Source organism: Bos indicus, chromosome 5, assembly GCF_029378745.1.
Source record: "Bos indicus isolate NIAB-ARS_2022 breed Sahiwal x Tharparkar chromosome 5, NIAB-ARS_B.indTharparkar_mat_pri_1.0, whole genome shotgun sequence".
NCBI lineage: Eukaryota > Metazoa > Chordata > Mammalia > Artiodactyla > Bovidae > Bos > Bos indicus.
The window spans coordinates 84,860,052-84,880,067 of record NC_091764.1 but is presented as its reverse complement, the minus strand read 5'-3'; the positions used below and the strand labels follow the sequence as shown (position 1 = coordinate 84,880,067).

Below are 20,016 nucleotides of genomic sequence, written 5' to 3'. Positions count from 1 at the left end.
AATCTCAGGGCTGATCTCCTTCAGAATGGACTGGTTGGATCTCCTTGCAGTCCAAGGGACTCTCAAGAGTCTTCTCCAACACCACAGTTCAAAAGCATCAATTCTTCAACACTCAGCCTTCTTCACAGTCCAACTCTCACATCCATACATGACCACTGGAAAAACCATAGCCTTGACCAGAGGGACCTTTGTTGGCAAAGTAATGTCTCTGCTTTTCAATATGCTATCTAGGTTGGTCACAACTTTCTTTCCAAGGAGTAAGCGTCTTTTAATTTCATGGCTGTGATCACCATCTGCAGTGATTTTGTAACACCCAAAAAAATAAAGTCTGACACTGTTTCCACTGTTTCCCCATCTATTTCCCATGAAGTGATGGGACCAGATGCCATGATCTTCGTTTTCTGAATGTTGAGTTTTAAGCCAACTTTTTCATTTACTTATCTCTAATTTATTCTTAACCTCTCCATGGAGTCTAGATTTCACAATAGATACACATTAATCAGATATTCTGTCAATTTTTTCTTTGAGTTGTTGCTTCCAGGGACTTTTGACCTGTCAGTCTCAACTGACAGTTGTGTGTGTGTGTGTGTGTGTGTGTGTGTGTGTGTGTGTGCTCAGTTGTGTCTGACTCTTTGTGACCCTATGGACTGTAGCCCACCACGCTCCTCTGTCCATGGAATTTTTCCTGGTGAGAATATTGGAATGGGTTGCCATTTCCTACTCCAGGGAATCTTCCTGATCCCAGGGATAAAACCTGCATCTCTTGCATCTCCTGCATTGGCAGGCAGATTTTTACCACTATGCATGTGGGAAGCAAATTCTTAAATGAAGACTTCTTTCACTTCTCTCTTGAGTTAAACTCCATTTCCTGAATCCCATGCCTCCTTCTTTGCTGGTTTATTTATTTTTCTTTATTTTAATGGAACATCTCACCCAGTAACTTTTCAAGAAAAAGAATGCCTGGGAGGTAAACTTTTTGAGATGTTATATAACTGAAAATCCAAGTCTTTATTCTTATGCATCTTTACATTAGCTGGGTAAAGGATTTTAGGTTAGAAATCATTTCCTTTAGAATTTTTCTCGCACTGCCTCATTTTCTTCTTAGCTTCTGGTGTTGGTATCAAATTTTGATGCCATTCTGACTCTTGAGCTTTTGTTTATAACATATTTTTACTTTCTAGAAGCTTTTAGAATATTCTCTTACCCCTACTGTCCTTCCCTGGCATGGGTTTATTTTCAGCCACTATTTTAGGTCCTGAGTGGACATAAATTGACAAGTTATTCCTTGAGTTCAGAAATTTTCTTGAACTATTTCCTTTTCTACGCCTTGTGGACTTTTTCTACATTTTCTATACTTGCATTCCTGTTTTTTGGCTGTTGGATCTCCTGAACTGTCCTTTCTCTTCTCTTTTCTACCTTTTAGTCTTTTTGTTCTAGTTTCAGAGAAGTTTCCTCAACTTTATCTTGAGACTCTTCTCTTATGTATTTTTGTTATATTTCTAACTTCCAGACTTTTAAAATTCTCAGATCCTAACTTTTTTATACCTTGTTCCTATTTCACAAATGTAATGTTTATTTATCTCTGAAGATATTGATAGCTTCCTTAAGTTTTCATTTTTCTGTAGTTTATTTCTTTCAGCTTGTTTTTTCCCCCTGTATTTTTATTTTCTTTTCTCAGGTTAGAGGCTTGCCTCTGACTAGTGATGACCCATTAACTAGTCCCATTAATTGATTGGGAACTCGGGATGTGTTAGGTGGGGAAGCTTTTTCCTGGTTCTGAGTTTCACACAGGCCGGGAGGTTTCACCAGCATCCTCTTATACCAATAGTTTTAAGACTTTCATCCTGCAGTGTTAAGATTCCTCAAAGAAAATTCCAACTGCCTATCTTGAGAGTATAATCCTGGCTACCAGTGTTTGGTAGTTAGAAGAAGAATAAGGCTTTGTATCTTAATATTCAACATGTATCAGCAACAGCCACAGGAGTGGAAAAGGTCAGTTTTCGTTCCAATCCCAAAGAAGGGCGATGCCAAAGAATGTTCAAACTATTGTACAATTGTGCTCCTTTCACATGCTAATAAGATTATGCTCAAAATCCTTCAAATTCGGTTTCAGCAGTATGTGAAGGAGAACTTCCATTTGTACAAGCTGGGTTAGAAAAGGCAGAGGAACCAGAGATCAAATTGCTGACATTCGTTGGATCATGCAGAAAGTAAGGGAATTCGATAAAGGCATCTACTTCTGCTTCACTGACTATGCTAAAGCCTTTGACTGTGTGGATCACAAAAAACTGTGGAAAATTCTTAAAGACATGAGAGTACCAGATCACCTTATCTGTCTCCTGAGAAACCTGTATGTAGGTCAAGAAGTGGCAGTTAGAACTGGGCATGGAGCAACTGACTTGTTCAAAATTAGGAAAGGTGTATGACAAGGCTATTGTCACCATGCTTATTTAACTTATATGCAGAGTACATCAAGTGAAATTGCTGGGCTGGATGAGTCACAAGCTGGAATCAAGATTGCCAGGAGAAATATCAACAACCTCAGATATGCAGATGATACCACTCTAATGGCAGAAAGTGAAGAGGAACTAAAGAGCTTCTTGATGAGGGTGAAAGAGGAGAGTGAAAAGGCTTACTTGAAACTCAACCCCCAAAAAACTAAAATTATGGCAACTGGTTGCATCACTTCATAGCAAATAGATGGGGAAAAAGTGGAAGCAGAGATAGAATTTATTTTCCTGGGCTTCAAAATCACTACTGACAGTGACTGTAGCCATGAAATTAAGACACTTGCTCATTGGAAGGAAAGCTATGACAAACTCAGATAGTATATAAAAAAGCAGACATCCCTTTGGTGACCAAGGTCCGTATAGTCAAAGCTGTGGTTTTTCCAGTAGTCACGTGTGGATGTGAGAGTTGGACCATAAATAAGGCTGAGTGCTAGAGAATTGATGCTTTCAAACTGTGGTGCTGAAGAAGACTCTTGAGAGTCCCTTGGACAGCAAGGAGATCAAACCAGTCAATCCTAAAGGAAATCAACCCTGAATATTCATTGGAAAGATTGATGCTGAAGCTCCAATACTTTGGCCACCTGATGCAAAGCTAACTCATTGGGAAAGACCTGGATGATGGCAAAGATTGAGGGCAGGAGGAGAAGGAGGTGATAGAGGATGAGATGATTAGATAGCATCACCAACTCAGTGGACATGAATTTGAACAAACGCTGGGAGATAGTAGAGGACAGAGGAACCTGGCGTGCTGCAGTCCATGGAGTCACAAAGAGTCAGACATGATTTAGGGACTGACCAACAACAGACTTTTGCTTCAATCTATTTTTTTCTGTAGGATCCATTCACCATCAACTGTTACTGCTCAATCCACAGACCCTCTGTTCAAATCTCTCCAGATAGCCACCATTTTAATCTTTCCCCAAAATGGTAGAGGGGCTCAGCTGACCTGAGTGATGGAGGGGATCTGTGGATCTAATTGCTTTTTATACAGATTTTCAACTCTTCGTGTGTTTTACCTCCAAGCTTAATTCCAGACATACCACTAATTCTTGGGCATTTGTGGATTTCTGTGATTCAACCCAGGTTTCTTCCAGACTTTTCTTTATTTTTTAGGGTTTGGCTTTTCAGGTCTTTGTCTTTTACCTCTAGTCTGTCTACTTGGCAAGTGTTCAGAATTTGGTTGCTGTTCTATCCTCTTCCATTCTGATTACCCTTGTATGCCTACCTGCTAAGTTGCTCAGTCATGTCCAACTCTTTGGGACCCTATGGACTGTGGCCCACCAGGTTCCTCTGTCCAAGGGATTCTCCAGGCAAGAATACTGGAGTCGGTTGTTGTGCCCTCCTCCAGGGCACCTTCCTGACCCAGGGTCTCTTTATGTCTCCTGCACTGGCAGGCAGGTTCTTTACCGCTAGCAACACCTGGGAAGCCCTTACCCTTTTATATTCATGCCTTTAAAACACAACAACAAAAAAACTTTTATCATCACTTTAGTGGGATTTATGTCTGGGATGAAGACAAGAACATGTATCTTTTAACTGGGTATTAAGGATAATATTTTCGATGTAAATTTGTTCCTTTTTTTTTTCCTGCTAGGAAAGCCGGGTTAGTAAAGCAGTTGAAGTGATGATTCAGCATGTAGAAAATCTGAAGAGGATGTATGCCAAAGAGCATGCTGAATTAGAAGAACTGAAACAGGTTCTTTTGCAAAATGAAAGGTCTTTTAACCCTCTTGAAGATGAAGGTAATACAAGTTTAAGATAATAGTATCAGTTACATTTTTCTGACATTCTCCTTTTTCTTTCTCTCTTACTAATTCTTATTATACACTGTCTTTAGTACAACACCCTTTACGTTAAGGTTGTTTTAGAAGAATATAAAAAGCATACAATATATAAAATAATACAAGAAGTAACTCATTCCTGTTATTTATATAGCCCAAAGTAAGATGTCAGCATACAAATTAGGAGACAAGTATTTTATGGTAGACACCAAAAATTCATTAAATTGTTGATATGAGACAGTCATATCAACTCATTGACCCCCGTGTTGTCCTACTTAGAAACTGGCTCTTTTGCCACACATAAAACAAGGCCCCATAGTATAAATGAACCACTTTCGCCAACAGTGGTTTTGTATCCCTCGAAGAAGGAATGACCATGGCAGAATAAGCTGATGAGTGTCTTGGAAAATAGTGAGACTACTGAGACCATGGAAAGTATCTCAACAGAAGGCCTATATATACCTTTACTAATTTTATTTTAAATAGATAATATAAATGTTCATAAACAGAATGTTCGTTTTAATGATATGTTCTCTCTTTTGTAAAAGTAATAATGTTTGGTGATCTGATCTGTAATTTTGGGCTCATTTATTCAGCATACGTTCATTTTGTGCCCCATCTGTCTCAGACAGGCATCGTGGACAGTGGCAGAGACACAGAGGACTGTATTTCATTGGTTCAGATATTGCTTTGAATCACCAAATAAATGACAGCTAGATATCTGCATTGTTCAGTAGTCGCTAGGGTCTTAGTTTCCGACTATTACTTTTCTTTATAAAGAATTAAGACCATTATGTTAAATTGCATGTGTTAATTCAAAAAACATGCAAATATGTTTTCCCTTTCAGATGACTGCCAAACTAAAAAACGTTCATCTTCTGTAAACTCTAAGGTAATTACCAATTCACTGAACAAATGTCTATCAAATGTTACAGATGAGATGATTTAAAAATATTTTTTGAAATAACATGGCTTTAAATGTAAATCATAAAGCAACAATGATTTTAAGTCATATATGTTATATGCATGTGTGTTTATGTTTATATATATATGCTTTTATACTTCTTGCAATATTTGTATGTAACAAGGCTTCCCAGGCGGTGCACTTGGTAATGAGCCCACCTGCCAATGCAGGAGATTCAAGAGACACCAGTTCCATCACTGGAGTAAGAAAATGGCAACCCACTTCAGTATTCTTGCCTAGAAAATTCCATGGACAGAGGAGCCTGGTGGGCTACAGTCCATAAGGTCACAAAGAGTCGGACGTGACTGAGCGTGCACACACGCTAAGTTTGCCTGCAGTGAGATGAAAGTCAGTATAACAACAGTTTCTCTTTCATGTGAAACCAGAATTGGGAATAAGCAGTCTAAAAGTGGCAGAGCAGCTTTAGAAAATCTCTAGGGCCCAGTTTCCTTCCCTCTTACTGAATCATCACCCTCAGAGCTTTGCTTCCACCTCATGGTCTAAGATAGCTTTGTCAGTTCTGAGTACCAAGTCCTGGTGATTATTTAATATGTTGCGCCATATTCCAAGAAAAAAGAATAAGAGAAACAGGTGTTCTCTCTTTCTGAAGACACTCCCTAGAAGTCCCAGCTAACATTTCCCTTTTCATTTTTGCTTGGAAACAAGATGAAAACAGAGCTTTTATTCTGGAGGCTGTATGTATAACTGAAAATCAAGAGGTCTGTTACTAAAAAAAGGAGGGGGGGGTTGGAAAATGGGATATTGAAAGTCAACCAGCAGTTTTTGTCAGTTTAAAAATCAGGATTTCACAGAATTTTTGAGCAAGTGAGTTTAAAAATCATTCCATCTAAATTGATCTTTTGCACAGATGAACAAAATCACTTTCACAGAAATTATATGTTTAGTTATGATCCTATCGTGATAGAACCATGATTAGAACCCAGATTCCTGGACCACAATTTGATTTGCTTGATGTTCAGCTAACCTATAAAATTAAATTAGGGATGATGGTTTAAGAAAAGAATTCACATAAAAATTCTCATTTATTTTCCTACATTTACCATATTTTTATTTCCTGTAGTCCCACTTATTTCAACTTTAAGAGTCACAAAATATGACATAACATTTTCCTGTGTAAATCTCAAGGCTAAGGTATAAAAAACATCCATTCATTAAAATGTCATACTTACCCTTATATGTGTTAAATGGAAAAAAATGAAACCATGAAAAAAGAAAGCTCTTAAATAGATGCATATTTATCTCCTCTTGATTTGAGGAAATTTTTCTAAGCATAAAAGAAATGGCAGCAAAAGTGAGGAAAAGATGAAAAGATTTGGCTGCATTAACAATAAAAAAGTTTTTTGCCAAGAAGTATCTTTTGCAAAATTAATATGAGCAAAAATCATAAACAGGTGGTTCTCAGATCAGATACACAGTTATTCAACATAGAAAAATGGTGTTCAGAGTTACTATAAACCTAAACAGAAAACCCTGTATTCCTTACTTGACTGGAAAAGATTATCCAGTGTTGGAGAAAGTTGAATACAAGTTGGCAAAATATTTCTGAAAGGAAATTTGGCCATAACAAAAACCTTGAAAATATGTCTCCTGTTTAACTCAGCAATGGTCAAGTACATGGATGTGTACATACAAGAATACCCATCAGTGTTTCATACAAGGATAAAATATTGAGAATTTTCTAAATGTACATTTCTTCCCTTTGGGTAGCCATCTTCCCTTCGAAGAGTGACCATTGCCTCTTTGCCCAGAAATATTGGAAATGCAGGAATGGTAAGCAAATTCCTAAGTGTTCTTAGTCAGAAGCAAATTAATTTTCATATCACAAAAGTATAAACTTCACTAAATTTGTATTTTATTATTTCCTTAATGTCTGAACTTTAAAGTTGGCTGGGATGGAAAATAATGACCGATTTAGTAGGAGGTCAAGCAGTTGGTAAGTATAATTTTATGATGCCTCTTTGGGAACCTTATGATTTTATAATTTGGCTAAAGTAAATGTTTGAAATAAACAATATAGTAACATTTGTTTTGTATGGACTATATGCAGAATAGTTATAAAAATTGGCATATGATGGTGAAATTGTTTTCTTATGAGATAAGCATTACATGAATATGCTAAAGAAAAAATAACATATTGCTTCTGTATTGATTTAAGTAGTGGGAAATAAATTGGTAATTGCTACACAAGTATTTGATTTGATAAGTGGCTATAATCATCTTTATTTAGGCGTATTTTGGGGTCAAAGCAGAGTGAACACCGTCCCTCATTACATCGATTTATTAGCACCTATTCCTGGGCAGATGCTGAAGAAGAAAAGTGTGAACTAAAGTAGGTGAAGCTTGATGTGTTTATTAACTTGATGTGACTGGGGAATAAATAGTGGGCATCACTTTTAATCTGTGGAGTCCACTGCTGCAGCATCAAAAAGACCATTCATTGTATAAGGCTTTTAGGAAAATACAGCACTATGTAAATGTTACTTATGAGTACATTCACTCAGTACTGCAAGGTGTGAGGTCTTAAGTTAGAAAAGAACCTGAAATTTGCCAGATTTGTGAAGATAATCTTCTTCCTGTATAGCTATATGGTCATCAGGGGGAAAGGTTCATAAGAGAGCCATAGAAATAAAATGTTCATCAACTTAGATGAATTATATACAACATGTGTGTGTGTACATATAGACATATATGTGTATGTTTATATTTATATATATCCTAAAGGCACGTATGTAATATATGTGTATGACATATACATCTGTCTTCTCTTTAGGTAAATGAAGAGTAGGAAAAACAAAACTCTATATTGCTATATCTATATTTAGCAAGTGAAACAAATAAAATATACTTCTATAGTGAAAGGTAGAAGGTAAGAGGGAGGGACATGAAGAAATGCTGCCTCTAAAATCCTTGGTGACATTTGGTCTGTTTCCTCATCTGTAGAGATCTTAATGAAATGATTTTGTGTTGATTGTATACACATTCCTTGCATGCCTATTATGTTAGGCACACTACGCTCAAGCTTAAGGGATATGAAGATGAAAAAGACATTGTTCCTACCCTCAAAGCCTTTTTTCTCTCTTAAATAATCGTGGAAGCCTAATTGCATGGACTGAATTCCCTTTTATTAAAGATTTAGAGTTAACATAATGGATATTTTCTGATCTGGGTTTTAAAAAATTCAAGAGTTTCCTTGAGAAAAATTATCTATTTAAAAATTTTTGTTTGTATGGCATGATTTCTACTGAGAAGTTTTTGCCAACAAAAGACTGAAACCTTGAGAATCCTATAGGAATTCTGGGTTGGAAGTCTTATGTTCTTTAAAAACCAAACTAAAATCTACCACAGGCATTCCCTATAGATGTCTGACTGAAAAACAAAAACTTTGACATGCAGTTCATTTTGGCCCCTGTGGGGGATTATGAACTTGAGATTTCAAAATTCAAATCTAACTAGGAACTCATGAGTGGTCATGAACCATGGAACATGAACAATGGAACAGTTAAGTTTTTTTTCAAGCAAAGGATTCCTCTTTAAATAAGATTTCAATACAGTCAACCCAATTGCAACTTCCCAGTTCATTGAATACTATTGATTTTAAGTAGTTTTATACCAAACCTATCTTCATAAACACTTTTTAAATTATGAAGGTTTTTTAAAGAAAGAAATGACACTTTAATGCTATTCCAATTTAGTGTTGCTCAAAAAACCAACAGAGAAAAGATTAGTTTTAATTATCTATATTCTATTTAATATAGAATGTTAAAAAAAATGTGGTAAAAGAATACGTACTGAGAAAAATTTTACTGTATGTTGAATGAAAAATTCACAGAAGAAGAAATAATGGCATCCACATTTGTTTCTTAAGGTGTAGTTACTTATACATACACATACACTCACACACATGCATGCACATGCCAAGATGGAAAATCACAGAATAACACTGGTTAATTATAAGTGGTGAGAACTGACTAACTTACACATGTTCTTTGCAAATCTCCCCTTTTTATTTGTTCTTTGGCTAGCACCCGAACTTTCTACAACAAACATTTGCTGTTTTTCTAAATACAAAGTTACTTTAAAAAATTAAATTCCTATAAATGATTAAAAATATAAAGTTGGTGATTTGACTTTTAGAATTAGGTATTTATCAAATTTTTCTAAAGCAAGATAAATATCTGTAAGCTTCCTTACAAAATACAGTAAAACAGCAATATTTTATAAATAATTATAGAACATTATGCATACTTTGATACTTAGAAACAATACTTATTTACAGAACTAAAGATGACTTAGAACCACCAGAAGAAGAAACAGTAGAAAAGACAAGAAAGCCAAGTCTTTCTGAAAAGAAAACAAACCCATCAAAATGGAATGTCTCTTCCATGTAAGTTATTTACTTGCTAAATGATATCATTTTGGTAGAATGGGGAAAGGTAAGGCAGGGTTAGAAGTTTTAATCATTTTAATTATTTTTGCCTTTTAAAAATTTATTTTTGGTTGCCCTGGGTCCTCGTTGCTGTGTGCAGGCTTTCTCTGGTTGTGGCGGTTGGGGCCACTTTTCATTGCACTGCACAGGCGTCTCACTGCAGTGCTTCTCTTGTGGACACGGCCTCTAGGTCTCAGGCTTCAGCAGTTGAGGCTCGTGGGCTCTAGAGCGCAGGCTCAGTAGCTGTGGTGCTTAGTTGCTCTATGGCACATGGGATCTTCCTGGACCAGGGATCGAATCTGTGTCCCCTGCATTGGCAGGTGGATTCTTTACCACTTTCCCACCGGGGAAGTCTAGCAGCATTAATCTTAAGCAAATTACTTTACTAAAAGACCTTTGAAAATGTTAAATTTAAGATGATTAATAACAAACTCCATATGGTCTATAAGAATTATTCCTGAACCTATGAGCTACAGGAGGCAGGGGAGTTCAAGTGTAAAGAACTTGGCCTTGGGACCAGAGGACCGAATTATAATGTTTCTACTATAGGAATATAAATTGCCTTACCTGACTTAAAGAATGAAATTAGTACTCAAATGTACTTGTTAGGAGTTAAATAATGCCTAAATCACATAATTTTCAGATTTTTATCTTAGCACCTCATTTCTTCAATTCTAAAATATTATAAGGGATAGCAGGGAGCAGATTGTGGCCAAGCCCAAGACAACAGATGACACTGTGTAGCTTATTACAAGGAGGTGTCAGTGGTAAAGAATATACTTGCCAATGCAGGAGACATGGATTTGATCACTGTGACAGGAAGATCCCCTGGAGTGGGAAATGGCAACCCACTCCAGTATTCTTGCTTAGGGAATCCCGTGGACAAAGGAGTCTGGTGGGCTATTGTCTGTGGGTTGCAGAGAGTCAAAAATGACTGAGCACACATGTACGCTGGTGGAATTATGTAGGGCAGATACATGACTTGATTATTGTTGGCAAAAGGAATGTTTCTAGTATACAGAAGATTGTGGTTACTGCATACTGATATTGTGTTTTTGTTGTAGTTATGATACATTAGCTTCCTGGGCAACAAACCTCAAGACGTCCATCAGAGAGGCCAACAAGGTGCTCTGGCTTTCTGTGGCATTCATTGTACTGTTTGCAGCGCTGATGAGCTTCTTCACAGGCCGATTCTTCCAGAAGCCCGTGGACGCTGCCCCCACACAGGATGGGGACCCCTGGATGTCTCTAGAACACATCTTGTGGCCATTCACCAGACTGCGACACAACGGGCCACCGCCAGTGTGACTGCAGCACGTCCTACTGTGTGTAGCTAGTTTTTAAAGTTTCAGTATCTGAACTTTGTACATTAGTAACTTTTAGCTGGGAAATTATAGAATGGAACAAGAGGTTCTCAGAATGACTGTAAGATATTTTATATTCTCTCTTTTTGTGATTACCTTCCTAACTAAAATGCAGTGGGGAGGAAGCCTGCTTATATGATTTTTTAAATGAGCTTTCTGAAGAGGAGATATTATTGTTTGTTAAAATTTATTGAAATAAAGAACCATTCAAAACTATGAACAGTGAACACTGGAAATCTCAGTAGGCCAAGTACAAGAGAAAAAAAAAAACAACTAATTCTTAAAAAATAAAATGAGTATAAAATGCTGATTAGATCATTTGAACAGCCTGTTTGAAATATAGTCACTCATTACACTTTATTGAAGAAATACCTGATGTTTCTCCAAGTTGTTTGATTCTTCAAACTGGATAAAATTTATCCCTGGGGATTTAAGAATAGCTGAGTAGTCTAGTTGAGAGTAGCATGTGGCATACAGAGTCAACAAACTGGCAGTTGGAACGCCTAACTGCCCTCATTGCTTCCTGAGAAGCAAAATCCTTAACCATGTGATATAAAGTGGAATGAAATTCAGTTTCTTCTTTAAGGGCTTCAGAAAACGCATCACTGGATTCATTGATCTTGAGACTTTGTGCCCTGTCACCACTAAACATTAAAAGGGTCCAGTTAGGGTTCCGAATGGGTTCTTCTTTAAGAAGGTGTTCCCTCACCTAAAAAAAAAAAAAAGAGAGAGAGAAATCTGTGAACAGTTGCTCTTTTATTAGGTATTTTGACAGTTGAGTATGTTACTTTGTTTGTTGTTGTTCAGTGGCTAAGTCATGCCCTACTATTCATAACCGAGCACACCAGGCTTCCCTGTCCTTCACTATCTCCTGGAGCTTGCACAAACTCATGTCCATTGAGTCAGTAATGGCATCCAAGCATCTCATCCTCTCTCACTCCCTTCTCCTTCTGCTCTCAATCTTTCCCAGCATCATGGTCTTTTCCAATGAGTCAGTTCTTCGCATCAGGTGACCAAAGTTTTTCCATATGATGGTCACAAAAATTGTGAACAATTTTTTTGGCCAATCCAGTATTTGAAGGGCTTAAGTTTCCCAAATTGATAAGATAAAAAGAAATATTCTTAATGTACCATTTTTTTTAAAGCATGAAACTGTTTATATCTTAGTTTAAGGAGCTTATCAAAATATATTAATTCTTCAAAAAATATTTATTGAATGCCTTCAAGTGACAAGTATTGTTTCAGATCCTACCTGAAACAATAAAACAAAAACAAAACAAAATAAAAAATAACCAAACATATTAATAAATAACAATCATAGCAATAAAACCTTGTCCTCGAGGAGCTTGTATTCTAATGGAATAAACATGCAGTAAACAAGATAAATAAATGTGGTAGCTCATTTATGCTAAAATATTCATCAGTCAGCTTGCAGAATTTGATAACTTCTTTAGCAGGCAGTAGGAAATCTGCCCAGAAGGTTACTCTCAGAGGAGAGAGTTCATGAATCAGACATATTCATATGAAAGGCTTACATTTGTTCTTCAGTTGGTGTAAAGCGGTCTCCAGCCTAAAATCAAGAGCATTTGATACCATAACAGACAATGAAGGCATGACCTTTACATGGTTTGGTTTTATATTTTTGGCAAAATGAAAGAAAATGAAGTTTGCCAATTCCATTTTGAATTTTAATTTTTTACCTTTTTAAAAGGAGAATTGTGGTCTACATTCATTTAGTTTTTGAGTACTTTATCTTCTTTTGGAAGACAAAAGTTTAAGGGGTTTTGCATACCATACCTGAAATACAGTTTTCTTAGACTCACATGCTGTATTCCACTTACTCCAACAAAATGCAAAAGCAGAACTTAACAGGGCCATTTGCCGATAAGCTTTCACTTCTACCGAAGGATGCTGTCAGTATAAAAACAAGTAGAGTTGATCACAGAGCCTCTCAAGTCTCCCTTCCATCCTTGACCTCCTGCAGTCTAGTCTGTTCTCAACCCAGATCCATTGAAAATGTAAGTCACATGAGGTAAGTCAGAGAAAGATAAATGTCATATAGCACTTATCAACAGAATCTTTAAAAATGGTACAAATGAACTAATTTATAAAACAGAAATAGAGTCACAGATATAGAAAACAAACTTATGGTTACCAAGGAGGAGAGGAAGGGGAGGGATGAATTGGGAGGTTGGGATTGACGTATACACACTACTACATATAAAATAGTCCGTGGAATTCTCTGGGCCAGAATACTGGAGTGGTAGCCTTTCCCTTCTCTAGGGGATCTTTCCAATCCAGGGATCGAACCCAGGTCTCCCGCATTGCAGGCAGATTCTATACCAGCTGAGCCACCGGGGAAGCCACAGGGGATTCCCCAGTGGCTCAGGCGGTAAAGCGTCTGCCCGCAACGCGGGAGACCCGGGTTCAATCTCTAGGTTGGGAAGATCCCCTGGAGAAGGAGATGGCAACCCGCTCCAGTTCTCTTGCCTAGAAAATTCCATGGATGGAGGAGCCTGGTGGCCTACAGTCCATAGAGTCACAAAGAGTCGGACACGACTGAGAGACTTCACTTTCACATATAAAATAGACAACTAATAAAGACCTGACATACAGCACAGGGAACTCGACACAATGCTCTGTAATGACCTATTTGGGGAAAGAATCTGAAAAGAGTGGGTTTATGATATGTATGTATGACCGACTCACTACTATACAACAGAAACTAACACAGCATTGTAGATCAACTATACTCCAATTAAAAAAAAATTTTTAAGAAAAAAATAAAATTCAAATATAAAAAATAATTTAAGTCAGACTCATGACTTCTTTCTCAAAATGGGGCAATGGCTTCCCCTTTCAGAGCAGAACCCAGGGTCCTAACAGTGATCCACGGGGCCTCTGTGCTCTTATAGGCCCCATTGTTGCTGTTCAGGCTCTCAATTGTGTCCAACTCTTTGCAACACCATCGACTGCAGTATACCAGGCTCTCCTGTCCTTCACCATCTCCTGGAGTTTGCTCACACTCATGTCCAATCCCCACCTTGAGGCTTTCCTCAAATGTTACCTTCTTATTGAGCCCCCTCCCCCGACACCATATTTGATATTGTACCTTTTCTTTCTTTCACTTGATTTATTATGTTTGTTGTTGATGTTTGCCTCCCTCTATTCTAGAATGTAAGCTCCACAAGGGCAGAGATCTTTGTTTTATTCAATAATGTTTCTAAAACATTATCTGGAATATAAGTGTTCAGAAAAAAAATTCTTGAATACAGTATTCTGAAAAGATGACTAGTATATGACGTTCAGCATTTGTAGAGTAACTGGCAACTGGAGTTACTAAAACTGAAGTGGGATTTTTTCCGCTATGCATATATGTATACACTCTTATAATGTGATTATTTCCAGTATGTGTCTACCTATATTGTCATTTTCTGGTATATTATAAGCTTTTTCTTGAGTTTAGAATTCTTCTGCCCAAAACATCTTTCATGATTAGAACTCACTCTGTCTTAATTTATGTATCATGAATGTTTGACAAACATCTACTGTATTCTAGGAATAGGGTTGGTGCTAGAAAAATCAAAGTTGATTAAGGAATGGTCACCACTCTCAAGGAGCTCAGAGTTTAACATGGAAGGATCTCATTTAACTCAACTTATGAGTTACATGAAGCAATATGCAGACAGGAAGACTCTGTGAAGTAGGAGGAAGTGGGTTTTAATGATCGGTGGTCCTTGTATGTATTTAATTTCACTTGATTTATCACGTTTGGGAAACTGCTGAGTCATTTACTCTTTTCAGAAATCTTCCATATATGCACTCTGGAAGAAGAAAGAAAGCAGACAAAATGGGATGCTGCGCAGACTACCTCTGCACTAAACTGACCAGCTGTGGTTGTGCTCCGTGTGTCAATATGAAGATCATTCTACAGAATATTAAATTTGAGAGAACCCTAGATTTTTCAGTTTAGTTCAGTCGCTCAGTCATGCCCGACTCTTTGTGATCCCAGGGACTGCAGCACACCAGGCTTCCTTGTCCACCACCAATTCGCAGAGCTTGCTCAAACTCATGTCCATCGAGTCGGTGATGCCATCCAACCATCTCATCCTCTGTTGTCCCCTTCTCTTCCTGCCTTCAATCTTCCCCAGCATCAGGGTCTTTTCAAATGAGTCAATTTTTTGCATCACGTGGCCAAAATATTGGAGTTTCAGCTTCAGCATCAGTCCTTCCAATGAATATTCAGGACTGATTTCCTTAGGGATTGACTGGTTGGATCTCCTTGCAGTCCAACAAGACTCTCAAGAGTCTTCTCCAACACCACAGTTCAAAAGCATCAATTCTTTGGCACTCAGCTTTCTTTATAGTCCAACTCTCACATCCATACATGACTACTGGAAAAGCCTTGACCTGATGGACCTTTGTCAGCCAAGTAATGTCTCTGCTTTTTAATATGCCATCTAGTTTGCTCATAGCTTTTCTTCCAAGGAGTAAGCATCTTTTAATTTCATGGCTGCAGTCACCATCTGCAGTGATTTTCAAGCCCAAGAAAATAAAGTCTCTCACTGTTTCCATTGTTTCCCCATATATTTGCCATGAAGTGATGGGACTGGTTCCCATGATCTTAATTTTTTGAATGTAGAGTTTTAAGTCAGCTTTTTCACCAGAAATCACTGGATTTCTAGTCTTGCTATTTATTCCTTCCTTTCTAACTATAATCTCATATAAGTGAATATAGAAAACTCATTGGTCTACCTTAAGATTTATATAAAATGTAATACTTGCTAACATTCTAAATGTCCATCAGATTAAACTTGGAAGGATTCATTCTTACCTTATAGTTTATAACAACATAAAGATGAGAGTGTCCAGTAGGGAAGATATTCAGTCCAGCCTTTTTCAAAGCAATAATGAAAGAAACAGGAGTCATCCACTTTTCTTCCAAAATAGAAGAATGATTTTTGTTATTTACTTTGATTGAAGCTAACATGCAGAGGTTTTCCTAGTTTCAATAAGAAAAAAGAAGCTTTTATATAAGTAAGTTAAAGAAATTATTACCTCATTATCATTCCAGGTCCAGCTGTTAGGTTCTTTATACAAAACTATGGTTTTTCTAGTAATCATGTACAGATGTGAGAGCTGGACCATAAAGAAGGCTGAGAACTGAAGAATTGATGCTTTACAACTATGGTGTTGGAGAATATTCTTGAGAGTCTCTTGGACAGCACAGAGATCAAACCAGTCAATCCTAAAGGAAATCAACCCTGAATATTCATTGGAAGGACTGAAGCTGAAGCTGCAGTACTCTGGCCACTTGAAGGGCCAAGTCACTGGAAAAGATTGAGGGCAGGAGGAGAAGGGGGAGACAGACGATGAGATAGTTGAATGGCATCACCAACTCGATATATATGAGTTTGAGCAAACTTCGGGAGATAGCGAAGGACAGGGTTTGTTGCAGTTCTTGGGTTTGCAAAGAGTTGGACACAACTTAGTGACTAAACAACAGGAACTATTTTTCGTTTTTAGAAAATCCTGTATTATCCTATATTAAAAAGAATGCAGGACAGACATATTTTAGGCTTGATCCAAAAGGTCCACCTCAAAGTTTCCACATTACCTTAACCAGTTTATCAACTTTTCTCAGGCTTATCTGAGCAATCCAAGGATCTCTTTGGTTGCCTACTTTATAAATTATGATCTAAGAATACTGCATGTGTTCCTGTTGAAGTGGAAGAGCTATTTGACAGCAACCATGTTGCAACTTTTAAAAATCATAATTTTTTATATGTATAAGATTTTAACATAATAATGCAAAATTATTATCCAGTTTTAAAGTTTGAAAAGTGGTAATCTGGTGTATAGAGTTCACATCTCTCCTCTGACCTTAAAAACCAAGTGTGATGATCTTCTAGCTTTCCTGCCACATTCATAAAGAATTTCAGGTTGTATCTTTTTTTTAAAAAAAATCTCTTTTTAAAAACAACTTTCATGAGGTATATTTTACATATCATAAAATTCATGCATTTCAAGTACACAGTTCAGTGATTTTTTTTTTTTTTGGTAACTTTGTTGACTGGTACAACTATCACCATAAATCAGTTTTAGAACATTTTCATCCCCTCAGTGAAATCCCTTATGCCTATTTATATCCATTCCCCACTTCAGCCTCAAGCAAATACTAAATCTACTTATTGTCTTTAAATTTCAGACTCTGTAATTTTTTTTAATTATGAAAGTATAATAACATATTTAGAGGAGATTTGGAAAATACAGAACAAAGTTACATATTGTTCTACTATACATTAGTTATTTTTTAAAGTAGATAAATTAAGATTTTTAGTTGGAGTCTCAATAGAGTGAAGTAAGCCAGAAAGAAAAACACCAATACAGTATACTAACGCATATATATGGAATTTAGAAAGATGGTAACAATAACCCTGTGTACGAGACAGCAAAAGAGACACTGATGTATAGATCAGTCTTATGGACTCTGTGGGAGAGGGAGAGGGTGGGGAGATTTGGGAGAATGGCATTGAAACATGTATAACATCATGTATGAAACGAGTCGCCAGTCCAGGTTCGATGCACGATACTGGATGCTTGGGGCTGGTGCACTGGGACGACCCAGAGGGAGGGTATGGGGAGGGAGGAGGGAGGAGCGTTCAGGATGGGGAACACAGGTATACCTGTGGCGGATTCATTTCGATATTTGGCAAAACTAATACAACATTGTAAAGTTTAAAAATAAAATAAAATTAAAAAAAATTAATAGAAGAGACAGAAAAGTAGAAAGATATAGTAGGCCTGAAAAGCACCATGAACCAATTCAACATAATTAACAGTTATACAATTTTCACACAATGCTGCTGCTGCTAAGTCGCTTCAGTCATGTCCAACTCTGTGCGACCCCCATAGGCGGCAGCCCAGTAGGCTCCTCTGTCCCTGGGATTCTCCAGGCAAGACTATTGGAGTGGGTTGCCATTTCCTTCAATAGCAGGATACAAATTCTATTCAAGTTCCCATAGACTACAAACTAGGAGACACTGCAACATAACCAGGAACATAAAATAAGGTACAAAAATTTCGTGGTCTACAGGTATTGAAATCATAGAGTCAGACTCGGTAGCAATGGAGTTACTCAAAAGGGATTTCAAACAGCTGGGTGCTATCTTCCTGTGATAAGATCACTCTAAGACTGGACCAAAACCTCTGAAAGTCATACTGCAACCATACTTAGAGTTTCACCAATTGCTCTATTCCTAGTAACTTTAGGGCACAAACTTATACTTTACTTTTACATGTTATTTCCTATATACTCAGTATTTTATTTAGAAACTACTGCTACTGCTAAGTCGCTTCAGTCGTGTCCAACTCTGCGACCCCATGACGGCAGCCCATCAGGCTCCACCGTCCCTGGGATTCTCCAGGCAAGAACACTGGAGTGGGTTGCCATTTCCTTCTCCAGTGCATGAAAGTGAAAAGTGAAAGTGAAGTCGCTCAGTCATGTCCGACTCTTAGCGACCCCATGGACTGCAGCCTACCAGGCTCCTCTGTCCATGGGATTTTCCAGGCAAGAGTACTGGAGTGGGGTACCAGCTCAAGGTATATTTTCAATATATTTATAAAAGACATATTTCAATATGTAAATCATCAGTGATTGACTGTTTTGACACACACTCTTATAGTCATCAAGAGATTTAACTCTTTGGTATGACTTGCTATAACAGCGGTTTACCTTGATTTGTATTTGAAGTTCAGTAAATACTGTAGTTATAGTCAGAAGTACTTTATTCACATCAAGTGGTCTTAGCTCCCATGACTGGTACGGCATATTAATATGGGCATCTTGAATTAAGGTAACAGGACAGAAAGTTTCCAGGTTGAATGTTATAAGTCTCTCTTCTGATTTGTAAGACACGTTGCTGATGCCATCAGTTTTCCACTGTTTACCTTTATAATTAGGATTAATAAGACATTAGTTCCATTTTTTCCTCTGCAAAAATAAGATGAATGAAACCACTCCACTAACTTTAATATGTATAAATTGATTTTTCACACTGAGAATAGGATCACAACAACAAACCATCTTCACTGGAGTTTCTTCCTGTCTACAGGATCAAGTCCAGATTCCTCAGCATGGTCACAAGACTTTCAGAATGAAGCTCTGACTCTCATTTCTGGCTTCCTTTTTTGCTACTTCTCAGACTTCTTTCCAGTCACACTTTTCTTTTCTTCCCCAACAACATCATAAACCTGTAAGCCTCTGCACATGCAGTTCTTTCTTCCTAGAGAACATTTCCCTTCCTCTTTTAGAGAACCTCTCTTCATCTTTCTTTTTAAAGAACTTTAAAATTCTCCTATCTTGAGTATACAATTATTTTTAGTCGGTTTACCCAGTTTTGCAATCATCACCACCATTCAGTTTTAGAATATTATTATCCTCCCAATAAGATCTCTTATGTCTATTTATAGTTAATTCCCATTTGCATCACCAGCCCCAAGAAACTATTAATATACTTAAAGATTTGCCTTTTCTTAACTTTCATTAAACACAATCATATAATAAGTGGTCTTTTGTGTCTCTTACAACTCAATAATAAAACATAACACAACTTAAAAATGGGCAAAAGATTTGAATAAACATTTCATCAAAGAAGCTACATGAAAGTATATTAAATACATAAAAATCGATGCTTAACATTACCACGCATTAGGGAAATACAAATTAAAACTATGAAAAACCATTTCACACCCACTAGGGTGGCTCTAATAAAAAAAATAGGTAATAACAAATGGTGGCAAGAATATGGAAAAATGGGGAACCTTGTGTTATGGTTATAGCTCCTTTGAAAAACAACTTGGCAGTTTTTAAACAGTTGAACATCAATTTACTCTTCAACCCAGAAATTCCACTCCTACCAATATACCCAAGAGGAATGAAGACATGCCC

The 20,016-nt window shown here is 37.2% G+C and overlaps 2 protein-coding genes across 9 annotated transcripts in view; one reads left to right on the top strand and one right to left on the bottom strand.

Moving 5' to 3' along the window:
* IRAG2 (inositol 1,4,5-triphosphate receptor associated 2) overlaps positions 1 to 11,282 on the top strand; it is a 100,915-nt gene extending 89,633 nt beyond the window's left edge. The window contains exons 34-40 of the mRNA XM_019959920.2: positions 4,105 to 4,252; positions 5,140 to 5,183; positions 6,984 to 7,046; positions 7,160 to 7,209; positions 7,504 to 7,605; positions 9,553 to 9,660; positions 10,767 to 11,282. Of these exons, the coding sequence (XP_019815479.2) occupies positions 4,105 to 4,252; positions 5,140 to 5,183; positions 6,984 to 7,046; positions 7,160 to 7,209; positions 7,504 to 7,605; positions 9,553 to 9,660; positions 10,767 to 11,010 (759 nt within the window). The 3' untranslated portion in view covers positions 11,011 to 11,282. The remainder of the gene's footprint in view (positions 1 to 4,104; positions 4,253 to 5,139; positions 5,184 to 6,983; positions 7,047 to 7,159; positions 7,210 to 7,503; positions 7,606 to 9,552; positions 9,661 to 10,766) is intronic.
* DNAI7 (dynein axonemal intermediate chain 7) overlaps positions 11,237 to 20,016 on the bottom strand; it is an 87,865-nt gene continuing 79,085 nt past the window's right edge. For all 8 annotated transcript variants that reach the window (XM_070789943.1, XM_070789945.1, XM_070789949.1 and 5 more), the window contains 4 exons: positions 18,802 to 19,016; positions 15,901 to 16,068; positions 12,864 to 12,977; positions 11,237 to 11,775 (listed from right to left, as the gene is read on the bottom strand). In XM_070789943.1, coding sequence (XP_070646044.1) covers positions 11,497 to 11,775; positions 12,864 to 12,977; positions 15,901 to 16,068; positions 18,802 to 19,016 — 776 coding nt within the window. In that variant the 3' untranslated portion in view covers positions 11,237 to 11,496. The remainder of the gene's footprint in view (positions 11,776 to 12,863; positions 12,978 to 15,900; positions 16,069 to 18,801; positions 19,017 to 20,016) is intronic.